Here is a 20848-nt window from a genome sequence, read left to right as displayed (position 1 = left end):
CGTCCACACCAAAAGCAAAACTGAGGTTTTTGACTGAAGGAGGTCACACAAAATGGACAAAACATAATTCACACACATAAACTCTCATAAACTCCATAAATCAGCATCTAATAGATTCTCTTCCCATCAAAACTCTGACTTTGTAAATTTGTTTCAGGGCTTGAAAAAGTGTTTTTGTGATTAAATTTATTAATTTATTTTTGATGGCAAAAATGTTCAGTAAGGTGTAAATTTGTTTAAAGTTTGTAAGTGTTTTCTCAGTCAAGGTGAAGATGAAGTGCATAGAAAGCATCCAAAGCAGAAAGGTAAAAAGTACAGCTCTTATTTTTCCCTTGTTAGGCTCATTTGGAGCAGCTGTAAGGAGGATTGTGAAGTGTTACCCTGTGGGCAGAAGAAGCAGTACACCTGTTTCTATCAGACTTAATGTGGCTCGTGTGAAATCGTGTTTTGAACTAAAGATTTCTTTTTGAGTCACAGTTTATTGCCTAACGCACACCCCTGAGAAACGGCAGGTGAATATAAAGTTAGAGCTCACAGCCAAACTTTAAACAAAGACTCTCTGTGCTGTAAACCAGCTTCATGAATCCTTGATGCTGTTCCATAACCAGTTCAGCTCTCCTCTTTCTTGTTTTCACTGAGGGTGAACGGCAGGATGCTCACCTGGGCTGGGGGGCTGGATCTTGGGCTGGTTCTTTTTGGTGTCGGTGTTGAAGAAGTCTGGGGGCGGGTCCTCGCCACGCTCGATCTTGCATTCGAAGGCGTACAAACACTGGATGTACTGTTTCTTGAGCGAACTGGCTGCGCTGCTCGACGTGCCCACGTTCAGGTTGGTGGCCAGCTCCCTCCACTTCTTGTTCTTGTTCACCTGGTGGGCGACAGAGGGAGGAGGAGGCTCACTGAGCTGCACACAACAAACAGCCTGATAAGAACTGACACAGATTAAGTCAGGAGGAAGTCATGACTACCTGCGTGAGGCCACCGATCTCCTTCACAGACACGTAGAGTCTGAAGAGATCCAGAGGCTTACGTCCGACCGCGGGCAGGTTGTTCATGCCCATGGCCTTCTCCTCGGCAAAGGCCAGGAATCGATCAACCCACATCTTCCTCTCTGGCTCCGGGCCCAGCTCGTACAGACGAGTTATCTTCTCGTTGGTGATGGTGGAAGAACTTGACTTCTGGAGGACACAAAGGGAGAAAATCATGAAGTGAGAAAAAGCTTTGATGAGCAGCAAATCATCACGTGATGACCAATATGTGTAAAGAACATCTGGAATGAACTACATGTGTGACAGCTTTGAATTATAGATGCTCTGTGTCTCTGTTGCGTGACATGTTTTTACTGTGTCTGTGTTTGTAACTTGTCTAAAGATCCAAATAACTTTGATTCCACCATGAGGTCTCAGTGCATAAACAGATCCTTCAGCAACCAAATAAAAGGAGCTCAGACATTTGAAACCAACATGTCAGAACTCAACATTCTTGTTTTGAGGATTGTATATGCTCTGCTTTTTTTATGCACAAACAGTGAAAAAATATGCATCCATCCATTCCTTAAAATTAGCTTCCTTTTCAACAGCTTAAGGACAGTGAGCAGGATCCTCGCCACCTTCTGGCTCGGAGTCTCACACACACTGTCGTGAAGACGTGTCTCTTGTCGAGGTGTGTGTTTGTTTTGGAAAGGAATGAAGATCAGATCTTTTTTTAACTCTTCTTTTCTTTGTCCATAACAACTTTGTACCACATACAACACCACAAGGTAAGGTTTTTATCAACAGTTAGGTAGAGCTACGTTTTAAAACGTGACAACGTTTATGCAAATGTCAGTTTGTACAGTAGTTTAGTAGCCGGCTACATGTTTTTGTCCAAAAATGCTAAACTGCAGAGAAAAAAAACTGCATTTCACAAAAATGATGAGGGACTGAAAACGCTTTAGTAAGCATGCCAGGCCTGTAGTTGGCGCTATAACTGTCTCGTTCAGAAGCAGCTTTTGATAGATCTCCACTGTAGCAGAGTTGTAGGTTGTTGAGGCTGATTAATTGTTAAGAACTTACTCAAACATACCAACAACATGAAGTCCCTTGTTATGTTCAGCCAACAGTGGATGGGGAGGTAGAGATGCTCAGCTCAGGGCTGCAAGTTTGCACTATGTCTGTCCACAAACAACATCTAGAAACTGGATCACTACCTTCATGTCTGGAGAGCAACATCAGAGCCCTCTGAGCATCTCTGGAAAATGAGTCTGAAATACTTTTCTGATCAGTTCTCTTGTTACAAAAAATCAAAATTCAGTAGCTTGAGCCTCTTCCTAGAAGATGATACAGTTGAGGTCAAATCATCAGCCCCCTTATGACCTGACCTTTTTATTGAGCAAAAGCACAAACCACAAACGTTCACAGCTTGTAATCAATTAATCAATCCAGTTCAAACTGAGGGTTGTCCTCCACTTCACACACTGGATAAAAACCTCAGCTCAGGCTTTGAGCCGTCACTGGAGCTGGGAGCATCAACATCAGAAGCAAAAGGAATCACTTCATGCCTCGTTTCCACTAAGTGGTTCAGTTCAGTTTGTCTTGGTATGGCAAGCATTTAGTGTTGTTTCCTTTGAATAAAACCTGTACAGGTCCTCAAATTACCAACATGTACCGTCCCACTTTTTGGTTCCCTTCTATTGGGGAGCAAGACATACACTACAGTCCGTTGATTAGTCTAAAGAATCATCACTTCCTGTGCGACAGCGGCTGCTGTATTTCTGCTCTTGGCACACAGTCTTCTCTGAAACAAAACTTGAAGTTATTTGTAACAAAGAGCCACACGCCAATCACAAAGTAGACGAACTGCTGTGTTTACTGTGTTACATTTTTCTTCTTCGTTGAATTTATTGATGGGATAAACTGTGTCGTGCTGCTAAGCTGTAACTTTATTACGTAACTGATGCAGCTACCAGCTACCTGGCTTACACGCTGCCTACCAAGAAGGGCTCAGTCAGCTGTGGAAACACGAACAGGTGGGACACAACTGGTCCAACCTGTACCAAACCGTACTGATCCAAACCAGACCGCTTGGTGGAAACAAAATGGTGTATGGCTGGTTTTATACATAGTGTTTCAGCAGGTTTACTTCTGTCTCATGACTTGCTTGTGTACTTGTACCACATTATTCAGTGTGGTATCTGGATGCAACTTTGTTTTCCATGTTTTTGTGTTTTTTTCTTGCAAAGCAAGTTTCCCTCTGGGGACAATCAAGTTAAAGTTTGAAGCTCCAGGGTTTCTACCTTTTTGGATTCTGGCTTAGGAGTCCCATCCACTTTGTTGTTCATCTTAGCAGCTGGGTTCATCTTTTCCATCCCAAACTCTGAACTGGGAGCCATTCCTGGATGGACAGAGGGATGAGAAGTTAGGGATCTTCAGTCTACAGCCTCTTTTAAAGGATCTGTTGGCAGCTTTTACTCACCTGGTGTGTTGTTAACCATGTTGGCTCCCATCGGGTAGGGCCCCGGTCCTCCCTGGTTCATCATACCATGCATGCTGTTCATGCCAGGGCCGTATGGAGAGCCTGCCCCCATCATGCCCTGCGACATGTTAGGGTATGTAGGTGGTCTGTGGAGGAGAAGGTTTGTTTAGTAAAACTCCATCGTAACGACAAAACGACGTCTTTGTTTGAAGAGTAATTAATTATATTTCTGTCATAAATCTCTTTGTATATCGTCGTCTTCTTTCAGCTCATTCTGTAGGAAACCAATTTACGTCATGTGGCTCCAGCATGTCTGAGCCCACGAGTGCCTCTCAGTGGGCTGAGCTGGCATCCTCACCGGGGAGAGATGTGATTCACCGATGTCAGAGAGCATCTCCTGCTCTCTCCATCTCTCCTCTTTCCCTTCTCTCTCACAGATGAGTGTTTGGGCCCCTGCCATCTACTCTGCAGCACACCCAGGCACCAAAACACAACACACCGGCTTGCACGTGGGACGAACCAATCGTTTTTCATGGTCGCACAACCAGCAGAGGCACAAACAGACACATACACACACACGCGTTCAGCTAAATGATGAAAAAAAAAAAAGCTCTGGAGTCTTCATCAAACGTGGCGTTCTGACCCTGAACAGTTGAAGGCTCCCCCGTGTCTCATTATGACTCTTAAGAGTTGATTTGATCCAAACAGCAGAACAGGAAGCCTCTGATACAGCCTCAAATCAAAGATCAGAGCAACACTGATTGGAAAAGGGTCACATGAAAAAATCTGTTTCCACGGCTGTTCACCAGAGAGAGCGCTCGCCAAGGAGCTGCTGTTTGTCTCCTCCCATTGTGAGACCAACATGAACCCAACCAGCTCAGACAACAGATGTTTATTTAATCTACAACCGTCAAAAACATGCTCATTTAGAATAAATCCTTTCAGTTCAGGGGTTTCTGAGCTGTCTCTCTGCATTTCCTCCCTGCATCGAGCTGATTGGCTGAGAGAGACTTTGGGTTGTTGTGGTTGGAGAGTTCATGAAGGGTTATTGTCTCCATGGCTCCTCCGTCTCACAGTAAGTTTGTTTTCTTATGAATGAGTTTTTGTAATTTTCAAATATATCAATCATTCATTTCTTATTTTTGAGATTTTTGCTAATATGATGCATTAAAAATAAAACTGTTTTTCAAAGTTATTTCTGTTTATAAATAGGAATAGGTTTTGGCAAGATTTTATCTATAACTTTTTCGATGCTGCTTATCGATTCCTTGTTGATTCCTTTATCAGTTCCTCCTGTGAATTTTTTATGAACAAAAAGTAGCTTTACAGGTTTTCTGGGTCAATTGAGTTAAAAAGTGAATAAATATGTAACTGGTCACTGGATCTGGATATCACGGGACATAAATGAACAATAATAAGTAAAAGTACCACATCCCATGTTTCAATGTACTATTTTGTTATGATATTGACTGAAGTAGGCCATCTAGTGTCTCAAAGTGGCTATAGCATTATTCTAAGTTGTTTGGAACCTTGCTGTAGTTATGAAGCCAGCCATGAGCCTGCACATGACTTTTCTTTCAGGTGCTTGAGAGTATTTTGACATTTGGAGTTCTCAGGATTTTTTTTTTTTACAAAGACCAACTGTGAAATGTTTCTGTGATGAAAGTTGAAATTCTATAATGTAGCTGAAGTTATACTGACGTCTGCTAACTGCTAGCATATTAATGCAATTTCCCATATACATTAGCATCAAGCTAGCGCTATTTTGTTTATAAAGTTTTTGGTAAATAAGGAGATTTATACCAAGCTGAATGTGTTGAATAGGAAAGTCCTGTGAGAGAGTCAGTTATTCGCCAGTTCAGATCTTTAGTCAAAATATCCTGAATCAGTTTTCTCGGGAAACTGTTATCTAACTGCAAAGTTAAGACAGCTGAGGCAGAATAGGCAACATAAGGTCCGGGAACTCCAGCATAGTTAAAGAATCAATAAGGGAATTGTTCAGCATAAAGGCTAATGTAATCGATGGATCGAAACATTTCTTATTAATTAACAGGAAACGGTTTTTGATACCCATCTCTATTTATAAATGCATTATAAACACTCCCCTTGTTTTATTTATTTTTAATCTAATATATTCTGTCTCCTTCTTTTCACCCTCCAAAGAACAACCACTGCCCCCTACAATAAAGCAACCAGTTACGCATTCTCCAGGACAGCACATTTTTAGCAACATTTCATTGTTTTAAAAAGACAGTAATCATCAATAACCGGTTATGGTGGCTGCCTTCCTCCAAACTAAACCAGAAATAGGAAGGAATTTAACAGATTTATTCTTGATATGTCCGTCTCTCGATTTCTCTTTGGCAAAACAGGACGAGGAAGAAATGTGCCAAAATGTCCTCCATGCAAATCTGAGCTCTATCCTTTCATTTCGTGTTTCATTCCTCAGTTTTTGTCCAGCAGTCAGTCCCAGCCATTAACAGACAGATTTTAGAGCGTTAGATTGAGATCAGCTGTTATGGAGAACTGAGCTGCTGTGATGACATATCTGAGGACCCTCAGGCGGCCACGGGCTCCGTCACCCACCTGTTATGTATGGAGTTTGTTGGTCCGTGGTGCATGGAGGGGCCACCGTCCTTCCTGTTCATGCCTGGAGGGGGACACATGCCTGACCCCACCTGAGGGGGCATGGCACCCATGTTTGAGGCCATCCCAGGTCCGTATGGCCGCGCTCCCATCTGCCCCGGGCCTATCCTGCCAGGAGGGATGCTTCCATAAGGACCACCGCTGCCCTGGCCAGGCATTGGGTTCATGGTGCCGCCCATACCGGGACCGCTGGGGTAGTTGGCGTTGGGCATCCCTGTGTAGCCTGGCTGCCGTGGGTAACCTTAAAGGGCCACAGATAGAAAATATGAGTGGCACATCCTCATCAGGGGGAATTGGAACAGTGGTGGAAAATATCCCTTTGTAATAACATGAACAAGATTACATAAATAAAAAAAGAGAAATAAAACTAAATGTCTTGATCAAAGGATTCAGTCTGAGATCTGTCCATGTCTTGCACACCAGTGTTTATGAATCACTTATTTAGCCTGATAACTATCAATCATCTGACACACATCCTGCTCTGTCTTCCACTGTGTTTTAGTCTAAAACTGAAAAATGTGTGAAAGGACTTCTACTCATCTCTCCCTGACCAGACTTCAGTGGTCCGGCTCTAAATTTACCTCAGCGCTGCCTGTTCTGACAAGCAGCCGGATGAAGCGGGGCTTTATCTGGCCCTCGCTGCTCACTGCTATGACTCATTGCAGAACTTCTTCAAAGCCTACAGAAACCATCTGAGACTTCAAAGTGAAGTGATATAATTTCATAAATATATGAAGGGAGAGGAAACTTCAAAGCCCTTTTTAAATCTGGGTTATCTATGAAACTGTGATGCTCACAGGAGGACAACTGTACACTCATTCATAACATTTTTTTAGAATTTGAAGGAAAAGAAACCCAGCTGTATGATATGACTAAGCACAGTGCACCGCTCAAACTGCGCTCTTCTCTCTAACCACAGAGCCTTATAGCATCACCAACTACACCTGAGCCTCCATGACTCACCTTGTGGACCGTACTGGCCCCCCTGAGGACCGTAGTTTCCCATGGAGTTGTTCTGGGGATATGGTCCCATCCCAGCGTGGATCTGGCCTCCTGAAGACTGGCGTGGAGATAAGGCAGAGCCAGGTTGTCCAGGGGACCCATAAGGAGGCATCTGAGGGTTACGCATGTACACTGTAAGACAAAGAGGGGAGCGTTATTAGAGGTACAATTCAGACTTAGTGTATCATCAAGAAAAGGCTCACTCACAACAAACACTCAATAATTCTGTGCGATTGAATTTCCCCTCTGGGGACCAATAAATCTAAATCTGAAATCTTGTAAACTCAAATAACCAAACATCACATAAAGGTCAATAAACATTAAAGAGGGGGTATTCTGCTTTTACATACTGTCAACATGGGTATAAAGTAACAATGCTGGATGTTCAGATTAAATATTCAGATTTTTATGAAATCCCTGAGGCTGTCTGCAAACTTTGTTGGCAAAAGGGGGAAAAATTCCCTATGAATTTTAGGAAGATTCCCTCAACCTTTCCATTGGAATTTTATCTCAGACATATTGGAATTTTTTTTTTTTTTTTTTTTTGCTGCCGTCAGCTGAAAATTAGCCTCATGGCTAACTCTGGCATGTTAACATTGATTCAGTGCTGAAATGTTCATGACTTTGTACTGTCCCTCTAAATAAAATAAATAAATAAATAATAATAATAATAATAAAAAAATCCTTGGAAAATTTTCAGTCTTTCTCAACTTGAATTAAAGTACTAAATAAGACTTGTTTACGTGTGTCTGCTAATAACAAACCAAAATGTTTTTCACTAACATACATGTATGACCAGATAAATTAAGTTCATAAATTGTTGAAAACTCCTGTTATTACCCAAAAAAAACCCATGAAAAGTTTCCAACTTTTTAAGTTTCCAACTTTAAAAATTGCCAGACTTCCAAGACTACCAAGGTTTGCCTGTAGCTCCGCCCTTAACAGGCCTCCTGAGGGTTGGCCAATCAGAGGGAAGGGGGTCTGTGGAGCGGGGGGACCTTAAAGAGACAGCAGCTAAAACAGACAGAGGCTGAAATAAGAGTTTTCTCAAACACCCAGGTGTGAGAGAAATTGAGACCTTTTGAGCTATAAATCACGTAAAGCCAAAGCAGGGAGCAGAGGGACAGAGTAAAGACTAAAAATGGACAATACCCCCTCTTTAAGTAAAGAAATCTCAACAATGAAACAGTGAATAAGAACCTTACATTGATTTATTATTATTATTTTGGTTGAAGTTCAATCTATTGCTGCCAAAAAGAACAAACTGTCTCATAAACTTGTGCCACAAATGTTTCCAAAGTCACGATAAATGTTCAGACAGGCAGATTATTGAATTAATGTTCACATCATGTGTTTTTGGCAATCACTCTGTTTCTGCTTCTAGTTTCATTGTGTGAAGACCTGAGCTCTTCACTTTCTCACAGCATTAAACTGTTTCTGATGTCCATCTGTCTGTCAGCTGGCTCCCTCCTTCGACCTGACACTAGACACACACTTATTTGAAGCTTCAGCCCGGGGCAGTGTTTACACCAGCAAAGAATGCAAACCAATGCAAACACTTTCCTAAACCTCCTCAGGACTCCTCAAACCATCCAGACAACAGGTTGTTTTTCCTTAAAGCACCTTGTCTGACCAGAGGCCTGAGTCATGACTCACCCCTGTCCTGGCCCATGGCTGACTGGTTCATGGAAGAGTGCATGATGCTGTCCGACTGGACGCTGGGCGGCCGGGGAGGCATCTGGTTACCTGCAGGATGGCAAAACCACAGATCAGGATTTGAATATCTACATTTAGACTTCTCTCTTCCTAAAATTCAGACATAGGAACACTTGAATGATGATAAAGCTGATCAAATCTGAATAAACACCAGAGCAATACAGATGAAGACAGACTACGACAGTGTCCTGTTGGCTGCTTGTCTAAACGCTCTCCATAATGAGCGCTGTAGCTTCTGTTTCTCAGGCGTCCGGATGGTTGACGAGAATCATGTCAGGAGAAAAACGTTCCCATCTGGCTCGTCATTTCATAGATTATAAATGTGAGCTGTTATATTTCTGAGAGAGAGCTAAATAAAAAATCTACATCTCTTATGATCACTGATGTTTCACAGCATCCAGCTCTTCATGTATATTGAGATTATTCCTCCTTTGTTAGGTCTTTTTAGTCTGAAAATCTATATATTTAGCATTCTTTGTTGTATAATTTTAAACTGTATGTGTTCACACTGGATATAATCTACATTTGGTCTTCTGTTTGTGACTGTGTGAGTATCTCTGCTCCTTGTCCCTCGTCAGTGTGTCCAAAGCTGTTTTTCTATATTTTTTTATTTCTAGTAAGTGTGCATTAACCCAGCATGTCCTAGGGCTTAGGTCAGGGGTCTGCAACCTTTACTTTCATAAGAGCCATTTTTCCTTAGCTCACCTGGATAAAGTTATTCAGGAGCCACAAAATCTACTTTATCTTCACAATTAAGACAAAAAGTGTATAAATTTGAAACATATAAAAAATCTAGTGAATAATTAACTGAACGAGAAGATTATATGTTTACAAAATTGTACATGTTATGTATCAGTTTTTTATTTTCAATAAATTTGCAAATATTAAAAATTAAAAAAACCATGCGGTATCATAAAGTTCATAAATGGATAATGAGATATTTAAGTAAGTTTGTGATTTTTTTCAAAAAAATTAATACAAAAAATGGTTGAAAATGCAAAATATTTCAAATTTCAAAACTGTTTTAAAATTTCATAAATATGCAAAAAAAAGAAAATCTTTTCACAAACTTGCTCCATTTTAAATTATTTCAAAAATTTGGGGGAAAAATGCAGAAATAAAAAAAAATGAAATGTACAAATTTGAAAAATCTTTACAATATTTGAATTTTTATTCCTAAATTTGCAAAATGTTTACAAAATAATAATTTTTTAAAAATTGCAAAATTAAAAAAAAATAAATTATAATAATAAGAAAAATAATTTCTCAATTATAAAATTATTAATAAAAGATCTTTTTCATATATATATATATATTTTTTCAAATCTACAGGCAGCCACAGGAAAGGAGTCAGAGAGCCGCAAGCTGCAGACCCCTGGCTTAGGTCCACTAATGCTATGTCTTTGTCAAGGCAGCACTAATTTTAAAACCTTTTATACCTCAAAGCGCAAAAATGCCCTCAGCACCAACTGATTTTGCACTTTCAGAGGGGAAAAAAATTTGAGTAAGTGCTCGTGTCTTATTTCTTTAGGAAAACATGTCTATTAGACTTAATTTGAGGCACATTCACCAAAAGAGTCCGGAAATAATGTCTTACTTTGACGCCTGATTGATTATAAAGAGTTTAAAAATATCTGCTGGGCTAGGGAAAATTATTGGGTGTTTTTGTTTCTTGAATTACGGCATATTTTTTATTCCAAGCAAAACTTTTTTTCTCCTTATCACCAATTCAGGCACCATTCTTGTCTCCGTATATCTTAAAACAAGACATTTTTCAGGAACTGACAGGCTGCCCCAGTTTTTCAAAGTCAGTACTTGATCACATCCACTCTGGATGAGTAAATCTCAAAGCGATAAACTGCAGTCTCCTCTCTCCTCCATGCCACTGGAAGTGCTTTCTAAGCCACCATATTGAGTGGTGTCCCGAAGCGTTAATTGTTCTTGGAGGGGAGGAGACTGATCGGAGGAGGGATGAGTAAAGAAACACAAGGACAGGTTTTGCAGAAGTCTTTTCACTGACAGACACGCCCTGAAATGGGATATCAGTCTCTGATTGGACGCTGCAGCGGCTCAGACTTCTCTGAAACTTCACATCATTAATAGAGAAAAAACAGAGTGGAAAAAAGTCACTGAGTTTTGTTCTGAAACAGGTCACAAAGCTGTGATTAAAAAAGTGTTTGATGTGACTTTGAAGCACAAAATACTTAAAACAACCATCATTTAATCAATATAACAGACGACCAATGCCTAGTTTTTATAACTGTTTAGGTCAAATATATCACCTCTCATTCATTTTCCTGTTGAGTCTCTTTTTAATGAAGATAATTCAAGTCTGATAGAAAAGAGGTTTTGTAAAGAGTAACATGGTTTCTATTTTCCTGAAATCTAATAATAACTAATATTCAGAGTTCCTGAGACATCAAAAACCACTTTATTATTGTTGCACTGCTACTGTTTGTGTTTAATTAGAGTTATCACAGCGCACATGTGCAGACACACAAACAGCTGTTAGAGCTGACTGACAGATGATCCAGAGGTGATCAGCTGACGCCGTCATCACTGAAACATGTTGCTTCATGTGACGCTCCAAGGAAAGGACGTCTCACTGCTCTAAAAATGAATCTCCTTGTTTCCTCTCACTTCCTCCACCTCTGGTGGGAGGGACCAAGACACATGTAAACGACACAAGTGAGGATGAAACTTTGGAGCTCAGGAATTCACCTGCTGAAGGAGGGCAGACCTTCTGATATCAGCTGCTACACACTTTCTAATGTTTGTTTTCACACATTCATTTTGAAAAATAGCCTTGAATAAAAGCAAATGCTGAGCACACAAAGCCTCGACCGTTCCAAACAAAGGAAGCCAAAGTGCCCCTGGACAACTTGTGCAACCTTGTAACAGTAAGCGCCGTGAGAAGCCTCTTAACTTTTAATAATTACACTGAATTCAGAAAGCACGGTGAAAAGCCTGATTCTTAAAGCTGAAAATCACAATGTGAAGTAGAGCTGAGTTTTGTGGCTTATAGCAGGGGTGTCAAACATTCAGCCCGCGGGCCAAAACTGGCCCTGGGGGTCTATGAAAGTTAGCGTAATGAAAATAACAACAGCTTGCAAGGACAACTAAAGGGAGAGGAGATATGAATCATGAATTTCTGTTGTTTATGAGGAAACTGCAGTTTGTTTTTATTTAGAGTAGAGAGGTCTGTGATGGTGAAAACCAGCTACCTAGTTGCTAACGTTAGCATCAAAGTTGTACTATGAGGGGAGGTTTTTATAAAAACATGCTGAAGGCTGCAGAAGTGGTGTGTCCTGAGAAGTGACAAACTTTTGCCAACTTTAGTCTGACGAGGAAAAACTGTGGCTGAGTGGGTTTCATAAGGATTTCTCACATGTGGCTGGGGACAATGTAACTTTGTTGTGTTTAAAACATTCAGGTGTGGGGAGTCTATTTGTGTTCAGAATATCTAGAGTCAAAATGATTTTTAGATGTTGGTATGTTAATTTAATCCTTAAGTACAAAATAGGGCTGGGCAATATGGACTAGGAATAAAACCATATTGTTTTTTTTTTTACAAAAAAATGTGATTTACAATTTTTGAGGATTATTTTCCCACCATTTAAAGGTAGCTCCTGCTTTACTTCATTGTTGGCTCGTTTTGTTCTGCTCATCAGCGGATGGATTTATGCTGAACGGAGGGCTCAGTTGGTGGGACAGAGGGAGTTACAGAGAAAGACAGGACTCAGCTTTTCCCCAGGTAAAAGTCAAACAACTTCTCGAACATTTATGTCATGATTCATCCATTATCACCACAAGAGTGTTTTTCTACAGTAGAGTGGGGATGTTCTGAGAAAAACTGATGTATGCTTCTACACTATCTAAATCTAACAATGATCAGGGTGTTATTTTTGAGGAGCAGAAGGTTTTACGCATGTCAGTCACATCATCAATAATCTGCAGGTGAACCCAAAAGGGTCCCGGCTTCGCGAATGTTTCAAAGATCTTAAAGTGATACTCCTGGATGAAACAAGTTGGGTCCTTTCTCAAGGTTTAGGGCAGAAATTACCCCTACAGCAGTGTTTTTGTGCAGCAGAAGCCCAGAGTGCACGCATCAAACACCCAATACACGCTTAGTGTATCCGTCCGCGCACGCAGCGTGCCAGATATAAACAAACGCAGGTAATCTTCCAGGACGAAGAGACACGATGAGAACTAGAGCCTTATTTAGCGGTGTTTTTGTGTGAAAGTAACGCGCTGAAAATTCTCTAAATAAAGCGTGAATGCAGACCCATATCAGATTTTTTCGGTGGAAGTCTGTTTATTTGTGTTTTTGGTCAAGTAAAATATGTCCCCGTCTGAGTGCAGAGGAAACCGGCAGAGGAGCAGGGAGGGGGTGTTTGGTGCGTGCGCTCTGGGCTTCTGCTGCACAAAAACACTGCTGTAGGGGTAATTTCTGCACTAAACCTTGTGATAGGACCCAACTTGTTCCATCCCGCAGTATCACTTTAAACTCCTGAAAAGTGACAGAAAACAGAGTATTTAAGGACAGGAGTTTGAACGTTTATTGATCATATCAAATGTGGCTGTGTCTGTGGATTGGCTATAATTCACGGTTTCAGGAACAGACGAGTGACGTCGCGGAGGCTATATCCGTGTTTTATACTGTCTGTGAACATGCTCCTAAAACTGAAATGAGTTTGACACCCCTGACTTATAGGATCAGACATATCTGTCAAAATCTGCTAGATCTGCGACAAAATTAAAAAACTATAATATTAGAAAATAATTTGGTGGGTAAATATGAAAACCAAAGGATTATGTTTCTGAAGTCTGAATGTTGATTCCTTTACCTGGGACAGCAGCAGGGGACAGAGGGCCAGTGCGAGAGGGTGTGACGCTGGCAGGAGAACCCACAGGTGATGGTGAGGGTCCACGGATGCCTGGCAGGTGGGGCGACGTGTGCGGAGAGAAGGGCGACTGGGCAGGATTGCTCTGCTCGCCCTGACTGCTGGACACCCCTGAGGTACTGACGCCGGGGCTCAGAGCCCCCTCCGTACCTGTGGGCAGGTCATCGATGGAGCCCGACAGATCCTGGAAGGAGAAGGAAAAACATCCATCAGTAAAGTCTCCACAGAAAAATGAAATGAAGCTCATGCTTTCCATCAATCTTGATGTGAATTCAGTGTTTTAATGTGAAGCTTAATTAATACTTCTCTCATGAAAGTGAGGAGCTGTCTGCAGCTTTGTGATTAGGAAAAAAAAAAGATGCACAACAGCAGAAACATAATAAAAAAACAAGACAATGATTTAGTGTGCGCAGAGATGTAAATGAAGCCCAGTTTGGCTCCGACTCAAACATGAAGGAGAAAATGTGAGAAAGTAAACTGCCAGCCTGTTTTTCTCTCAGCCCTTAAACATAAAGAAAGCATTTTATTTCAGAGTCACGCTGAAGTCAAGGGAAGTCAAAGAGACGAGATGAAGTGACGCCTTACGGCCCTCGCTGCCATCACCGCGGTGTCTGTTGTTCCCTTACACAAGCACGCCAGCTCTGTTATGTTACCAACACACGCTCAGGTACAGTGAACTATTTTTACGTCCTTTAACGCTGGTAATGATCCATCTTGGCAGGGAGGGCTCTGTTAGTTCAGGCTCGCGCAGAGAAAGTGGAGGGAAAAACATTTGAAGTAAGTCATCTGGGGAAGCGGTGGAAATAATTGGTGCTGGGCACCGGCTCTGATGCCATGTGGTGTTGTTAGTGAGCCACGCTGGCTGTCACACAAAGACAGGCAGGCGGGCGAGGAGGTAGGGAGGCAGCCGGCGATTATTATGTTTGTGAGAAGGTGAATGTTTACACACTGGCCACTCACGTGCAGCCCATGTGCTCGCTCAGAAATGCAAGCTCATCTGCCAGTCACATCGGAGGAGGGAAAAAAATGAGAGGGAGGGAGAGGAGGGAGGGAGGGAAAAAAGCACTCGTTGGAAGGTGGCCAACTATTCCCATAGAAATCTCACACTCGCAGGCTGGCTGCAGCCCCGAAGCCGGCGGTTTTGCACTTGAAACAGCGCCCGATGCTATTTTTGGGACGTGACCTGATGGAGGAACCCCAGAGGGAGTGACAGGAGGAGAACGCTGATTCAGAACTCCCCCCCTCACCCCTACAATCCTCCCCCATCCTGTTCCCTCTGCCCTCCCTCAGCTCTTCCTGACGGCACAAACCCTGACTCTCTGACCCACGCAGGAAACGTGGCGTCCAAGAACAGCAGAAGGGAAACACACGGTGGATGTTTGATTGGTTAATTCACGTTGTTGTTAAAGCTAAAGGAGGCGGAGCCTCCACACAGAGATCAAACAGCACCACATTCCTGCTCCAACAACCATGGCGGGATCCTTTCTCCAGCATCGTCAGCTGACCCACATTGCCCCCCCTCTCCCCAACCAGCACCGTCCCACCTCCACTCAGACATCACAAGACTGGTCATCTGACCAGAGGGCTCTGTCTGCACGCCCCGGGCCAGACGCCAAGATGACCACCTCAGCAGCCGCCACACAGAAACTCTGCAGATCAATGCACAAAGTACAAAAAGACCTCCTACAACAGCCTCCACCCTGACCCCAGCCACAGGGCAGAGAGGTCAGAGGTCAATTCCTGGAGTTACACGGAGGGGGTGGGGGTTATGTCTCAGCACGGGGTCACTGTGGATGGCTTCACAGGACACACACTCTCAGGCTCATGACAGAAAGACAGAGGGGGGCACTGATAAGGCCGGATTAGTCATGGAATTTGGGGATGTTAACCGCTCGACAATGATGGAGTTAAAACCTGAGAATGGATCACTTCCACACATCTGTATTCTTGCACACATCCTCAAAACTAGTCAGAGGTTATTGGTGATCAGCTGACACTATTCGGCCTCTGGGGGACGTGAAAGTTTGTGGTTTTTGATAATATCTCAATGAGTTTATAAAGAATACCAGGGCCAGAATTTCGGCCCTGTTCACACGGCCAGGCAGCCACTCAGCCCTGCTACAGCTCCGGACTTTGACACTGAATCCAAATTGGTGTATGGTTAGCATTCTTATGCTAAAAGAGAGCTGCCATGTCCAGACAGCTCTACAAAGCTGTCCTAAAGCCCTGTTTCCATTACAGGGTATCTGCTGAAATCCTGAGGTTAAATTCAATACCTTTTCAAGACTTTTTAAAAAACCTTTCAAAAAGTCTTAAGACCTTATTGCGACTTTAAGCTGTTGTTAGCAACCGATCTTTGACAGTTGTAGTTTAAATTTTTACATAAGTTATGTAAACTGAGAGGGAACGAAGCTTGAAAGAATAAATGAAACTAAGGGAAGGTTAATTGACATTCCCATTCCCACAACCAGTAACAGCTGTTATTTAAGGCTAACTTGCATAGAAAAAAACAAGAATTTATTTCACCATTGTCAAAATTTAGGACATGTGCCTGAGATTGTGTTATTTGCTTTCCATCAGCGTTACAAACAGAGAGCGACTAAACTACTGTACAAACTGAGTTTGTTGTCACATTAGCCTACGGATATGTTGGGCTGCTAGTGCTACACATAGCCCGTGCCTTACAAAATTACAACTTTGCTTGTTGTCACGTCTCAAACAACAGCGCTACGTAACTGTATTGATACATACTTTATCTCATAGCGTTGTATCCAGTGAAAAGGTGTAAGAACAAAGAAAATTTGTTCCAAAACAACTGAGATCAGGAGAAGCTTTCTCTAAATCGTAAGAATCCAAGATCCCAGGTCATCAAAAGTCTGAGAAATATTCTGAGGAGGCTTGAGAAACTCTTATGATCTAGAGAGAAATATTTTGAGATGCTAACGCTTTTTTCTAGATCCTCACACTGGTCTGTGATGAGTGTGACGAGCAGAATGATCGTCCAATCACCAGGTGTGGTTAGTTCTAAAGGTACAGACCCTAAAAACATTTTAGAACCAGATGGACTATTTCCGATAAATAGAACTGTCTGTCTGGTCTGGTTAGTTTGTAACAGTTGCAAGGAAGAAAAAAAATATTCATGGATACGTTTGGAGTCAAAGCTTGAATACAAATAAAATTCAATACCTCATATCATCATGATTAAGACTTTTAAATACTTTGTAAGGGCCTTAATTGTCCCACAAGTGATTTATCAACTTTTAATACTTTAAGACCCCACGGACACCCTGCATTAAGTGGTCTGGTACAGATCAGTACAGTTTGGTACGGGTCGGCTCAGTAAAGCCTGATCCTGTTTCCTGCATTTCTACAGCAAACCGTGCCCTTCTTGGTACTTAGAGTGGAAGCTAGAGGCCGATAGCCACGTCAGTTAGGTAAGACTGTGACAGCATAGCAGCGCAACACAGTGTAACCCGCTAATAAATCAAAGTAAGAAGAAAAACGCGGCACATTAAACAAAAAGCAACGATAAAGACATCAGCAATTCATCTTCTCCAAACATCTCTGACTTTTTTTTCTAACCAAAAACCTGAAACAGGGTCAGCAGCTTTTGGCGTGATGGTGTAACTGGTGTAGACAGACAACATGTAGGATCCATACAGGGAATGGTGGACCACCGACACACATGTTCTGCCAGGGGCTACCCTCTGCTGGAAGTTAATGTTTTTTATTGATGCTGTCTGGTGGCCTTGGTGAGAGTGATGATGCTGAGTGTGTCTGTGTTCAGTTTAGAAAACACACACGTCACTGTGCGGAAGTTAGACATTTTTTTGGAAAATTACCGTGAGTGGGTTGAAGGTTGCTAAAATGACGTCACTTGTACGCACGGAGCTGTGCAAACGTTGTGGATGTGTCGACATTAACCAGGCTTTAAGCAGGGGCTCATGAAATGTGTGAGCTCATAGCATATAGCATGTATCTTTTCTTATTTGCATTTATTCAAAATACTGAATTTTTGGCTACAGTTTTGACAAAAAATTAAACATTGACAAAACAAACGAGGAAAATTTTCTTTTAAAAATTACATATTTCACAACTACAAATAATCTCTGCATTTTTCCTTTAATGTTAAAAATAAAAACACAAGCCAAATGAAATAATAATCAATATTTCACCTTGAATCCCATCAATAGAGAATATATTGGTGGGATGTTTGAATGTTTTAAGTTGGATATTTGTTTTTTGAAATATTCTGATCCAAATCGTATCTTTTACTGCTACGAGTGATTGTGTCCATGACAAAGACCAGTTACTCCTGGTTGACTTCTAAAAGTTGGATAAATAAAACACTGAGGTGGTCTTTGAACAACTCTTTGAAAGAAAAAGCTCCTATTGATATTGACATCGGATATTGGTCCAATATCAGCAAAAAAACAAGAATCGGGTTGTATCGGAATGCATCTAAAATCTCCGATATAAGCAGTCCATTCCAGACTCTGCTCCTGCTGTTTTTATTTGATTTATTTAGTTTTCTGGGTCTTCTAATTTATTCTTTATTTTATTCAATTAATAGTATATTCTTATGTTTAATGTTAAAATTTCTGTTACCCATTGGTTAATAACAAATGGGTCAATTCTTCCTCAAAATTACTGTTGCTGATTACTTTTCCTTGTTTGAATAATATCACTTAATCAAGCCATTTCTAACATGACAGACGTACTACAAAACGAGTGATAAAGTATGCAGGTTTAATGCTGATATCGTATCGGATTAATATCGGTATCGGCCAATACTCAATGCTGCAGTATCAGTATTGTATTGGAAGTGAAAATGTAAAATTGGGACATCCCTATCAAAATCCGGCTCCCATCAAAGAGCCTAAATCCCATCTACAGATTCTACAGTTCCCTTTAGCAGACGCTTTTGTCCAAAGTCACGTACAACACAAGCAAGAATTTAGACAGAGGGGAAAACCTTAGCTAGTGCAACAAAGAGCTACATGTTATGTGGCTGCAGGTGCTGCCGCTAAGTGAAACGATAAGTTTTTGCACTTAAAGAATCAGGCTCTGGTATCCTGGAGTCACTCATCTAGATATGATCAAAACCACAAACTTTCACGTCCCCCGGAGGCCAAATAGTGTCAGCTGATCACCAATAACCCCTGAATAGTTTTGAGAATGTGTGCAAGAATACAGATTCTGAGGTTTTAACTCCTCACTTCTACAGGAAAAATAATTTACAATGTAAATATAAAGAAAAATGAGTGTCACGCCCATGGACTTTAAAGAAAAATGAACGTAATTTTGCTCGGCTTGAAGTGAGGTTGCCACAAAACTGCTCCCCCTGGTGGCTGCCTGCAGAACAGGTCAAACAATCCAGCTCTCCAGTCATTCCAGATGGGCTGTGGTCAAACTTTAAAAAATCAATACACTTTGTAGAAATGTTTCTCACATCTGATTGTTGTGATGATTTGAAGATATCATTTGGCTGCCTTGTATTTAAGTCCTTTTTTTTTCTCTGAAGATTTTACGCAGCCATACGAGATCCCTGCGTTCTTCTGGCCAGTTCCTCTTGGACGTTCCAAGGTCCAGATACAAAAAGTGGGGGGACTGTTCTTTTTCTATTGCTGCTCCTTCATTATGGAACAGGTTGCCCCCAGACATCCGCTGCACCACAGACTTTGGTCTTTTTAAATCTAAACTCAAAACTCACTTTTTTAGAATGGCTTTTAACCCTGACTAAGGTTTTTAGGTATCGTGCTCTTATTAGTTTTTAACTTGTTTTATCTCTTCCAAATGGCTTTTATGCAACCTTATGCACACCTTCCCTTGCATTTTTATGCATCTTTCCTTTTTTCAATGTTCGTTACTACTTTATTGTTTTATGTCACTTTTATCTATAGTGTTCTTATTTATGCTTAGACACTACTGTAAAGCACTTTGGGGCCTTCTGGGTTCTGTAAAGGGCTCTATAAATGAATATTGATTGATTGATTAATATTGGTTGTTCAAGGTTAAAAACAAGGCTTTTTGTTGCATTTAGCGATGATTGACAGCTGACGTTCTTGTGTATGTTTTATCAGGGATAGTAAAATATGTTGGGAGGTAGAGCAAAGAATAGTTAAGAGTCAAACCCAGCACCTTTAGAGGAGATTGATTGTATTCAGATGTGCTTTCAAAAGTACCAATGCAGTCATTACAGCCTGATGTTTTCCAACTTAATGAGAAACTTTAACACAAAAATGTGCAAAAAAGAAATTTTAACACACACAAAAATAAATTAAATCTTCTCTAACACCTGAAAAAGGAGGATTTAGTATTTTTTGTCAGAGTGAGTGTTTTTATTTCCATCTGAAGCAGATATTTTTCTGATTGTGATGTCTGAGACAAAATGTTCTCACAGCCGATGATGGTGAATAATTACCACAGTCAGACTGAAGCTGAAATCTTCAGACACGCCATACATGAGCGTCTGTATGCAGCTTAGAGGGCAAACTCTGTAAATATCTGACAGCTCTGATCCTTCAGCCTGGGTAAGCAGAAACACTCCACACACACACACACACACACACACACACACACACACACACACACACACACACACACACACACACACACACACACACACACACGCTTCTACCTACTCCCACTCTGCAGTCATTGATTTTTCCCGACTCAATACTGCACAGCACCAGCCTGTTCTGCTGACTGCACAAGCCGGACAGCGAGAGGAGAGAGGAAGAGGAAGGGGGGAGGGGAGGAGGGGGGAGGCTGATGATACGGATGTTGCTGTGGCTCTGCTATTCAACACGCTCATCATTAGAGGCTGAATGATGAAGGGGACATGGATCAGGCATGAGGAGGAGCTGAGGGACACTTGGAGAGTGTGTGTGTGTGTGTGTGTGTGTGGGGAGCACAGTGTGTGTGTGTGTGTGTGTGTGTGAGTGTTGAGAAGAGGGGGTTGTTTATGAGCTGTATTAACAATTAAAACAGCTGATAAGAGGAGAGTAAGCGGCGACACGGAGCGGCTGTGCGAGCCGGGGGAAGCGGAGGACATGTGAGCTGTGTGGTGGAGGGAAGCAGAGAGCTGCAGCTCTTTCTCTGGAGCTCCAAGCTCCTCTCTATGGCAG

At 41.6% G+C, this 20848-nt stretch overlaps 1 protein-coding gene across 1 annotated transcript in view; it reads right to left on the bottom strand.

The window, feature by feature from the left end:
- Window positions 1–20848, bottom strand: part of arid1ab (AT-rich interactive domain 1Ab) — a 95435-nt gene that overhangs the window by 11025 nt on the left and 63562 nt on the right. Inside the window, exons 5-12 of the mRNA XM_074686186.1 lie at window positions 13662–13902; window positions 8755–8844; window positions 7060–7230; window positions 6037–6337; window positions 3451–3596; window positions 3272–3369; window positions 966–1175; window positions 661–865 (exon numbers count right to left, since the gene is read on the bottom strand). Of these exons, the coding sequence (XP_074542287.1) occupies window positions 661–865; window positions 966–1175; window positions 3272–3369; window positions 3451–3596; window positions 6037–6337; window positions 7060–7230; window positions 8755–8844; window positions 13662–13902 (1462 nt within the window). The remainder of the gene's footprint in view (window positions 1–660; window positions 866–965; window positions 1176–3271; window positions 3370–3450; window positions 3597–6036; window positions 6338–7059; window positions 7231–8754; window positions 8845–13661; window positions 13903–20848) is intronic.

Source organism: Halichoeres trimaculatus, unplaced genomic scaffold (assembly GCF_033239565.1).
Source record: "Halichoeres trimaculatus isolate MK-OKI-2021-1 unplaced genomic scaffold, fHalTri1.1 fHalTri1_scaffold_14, whole genome shotgun sequence".
Classification (NCBI taxonomy): Eukaryota; Metazoa; Chordata; class Actinopteri; order Labriformes; family Labridae; genus Halichoeres; species Halichoeres trimaculatus.
This window is presented reverse-complemented; position numbering and strand designations above follow the sequence as displayed.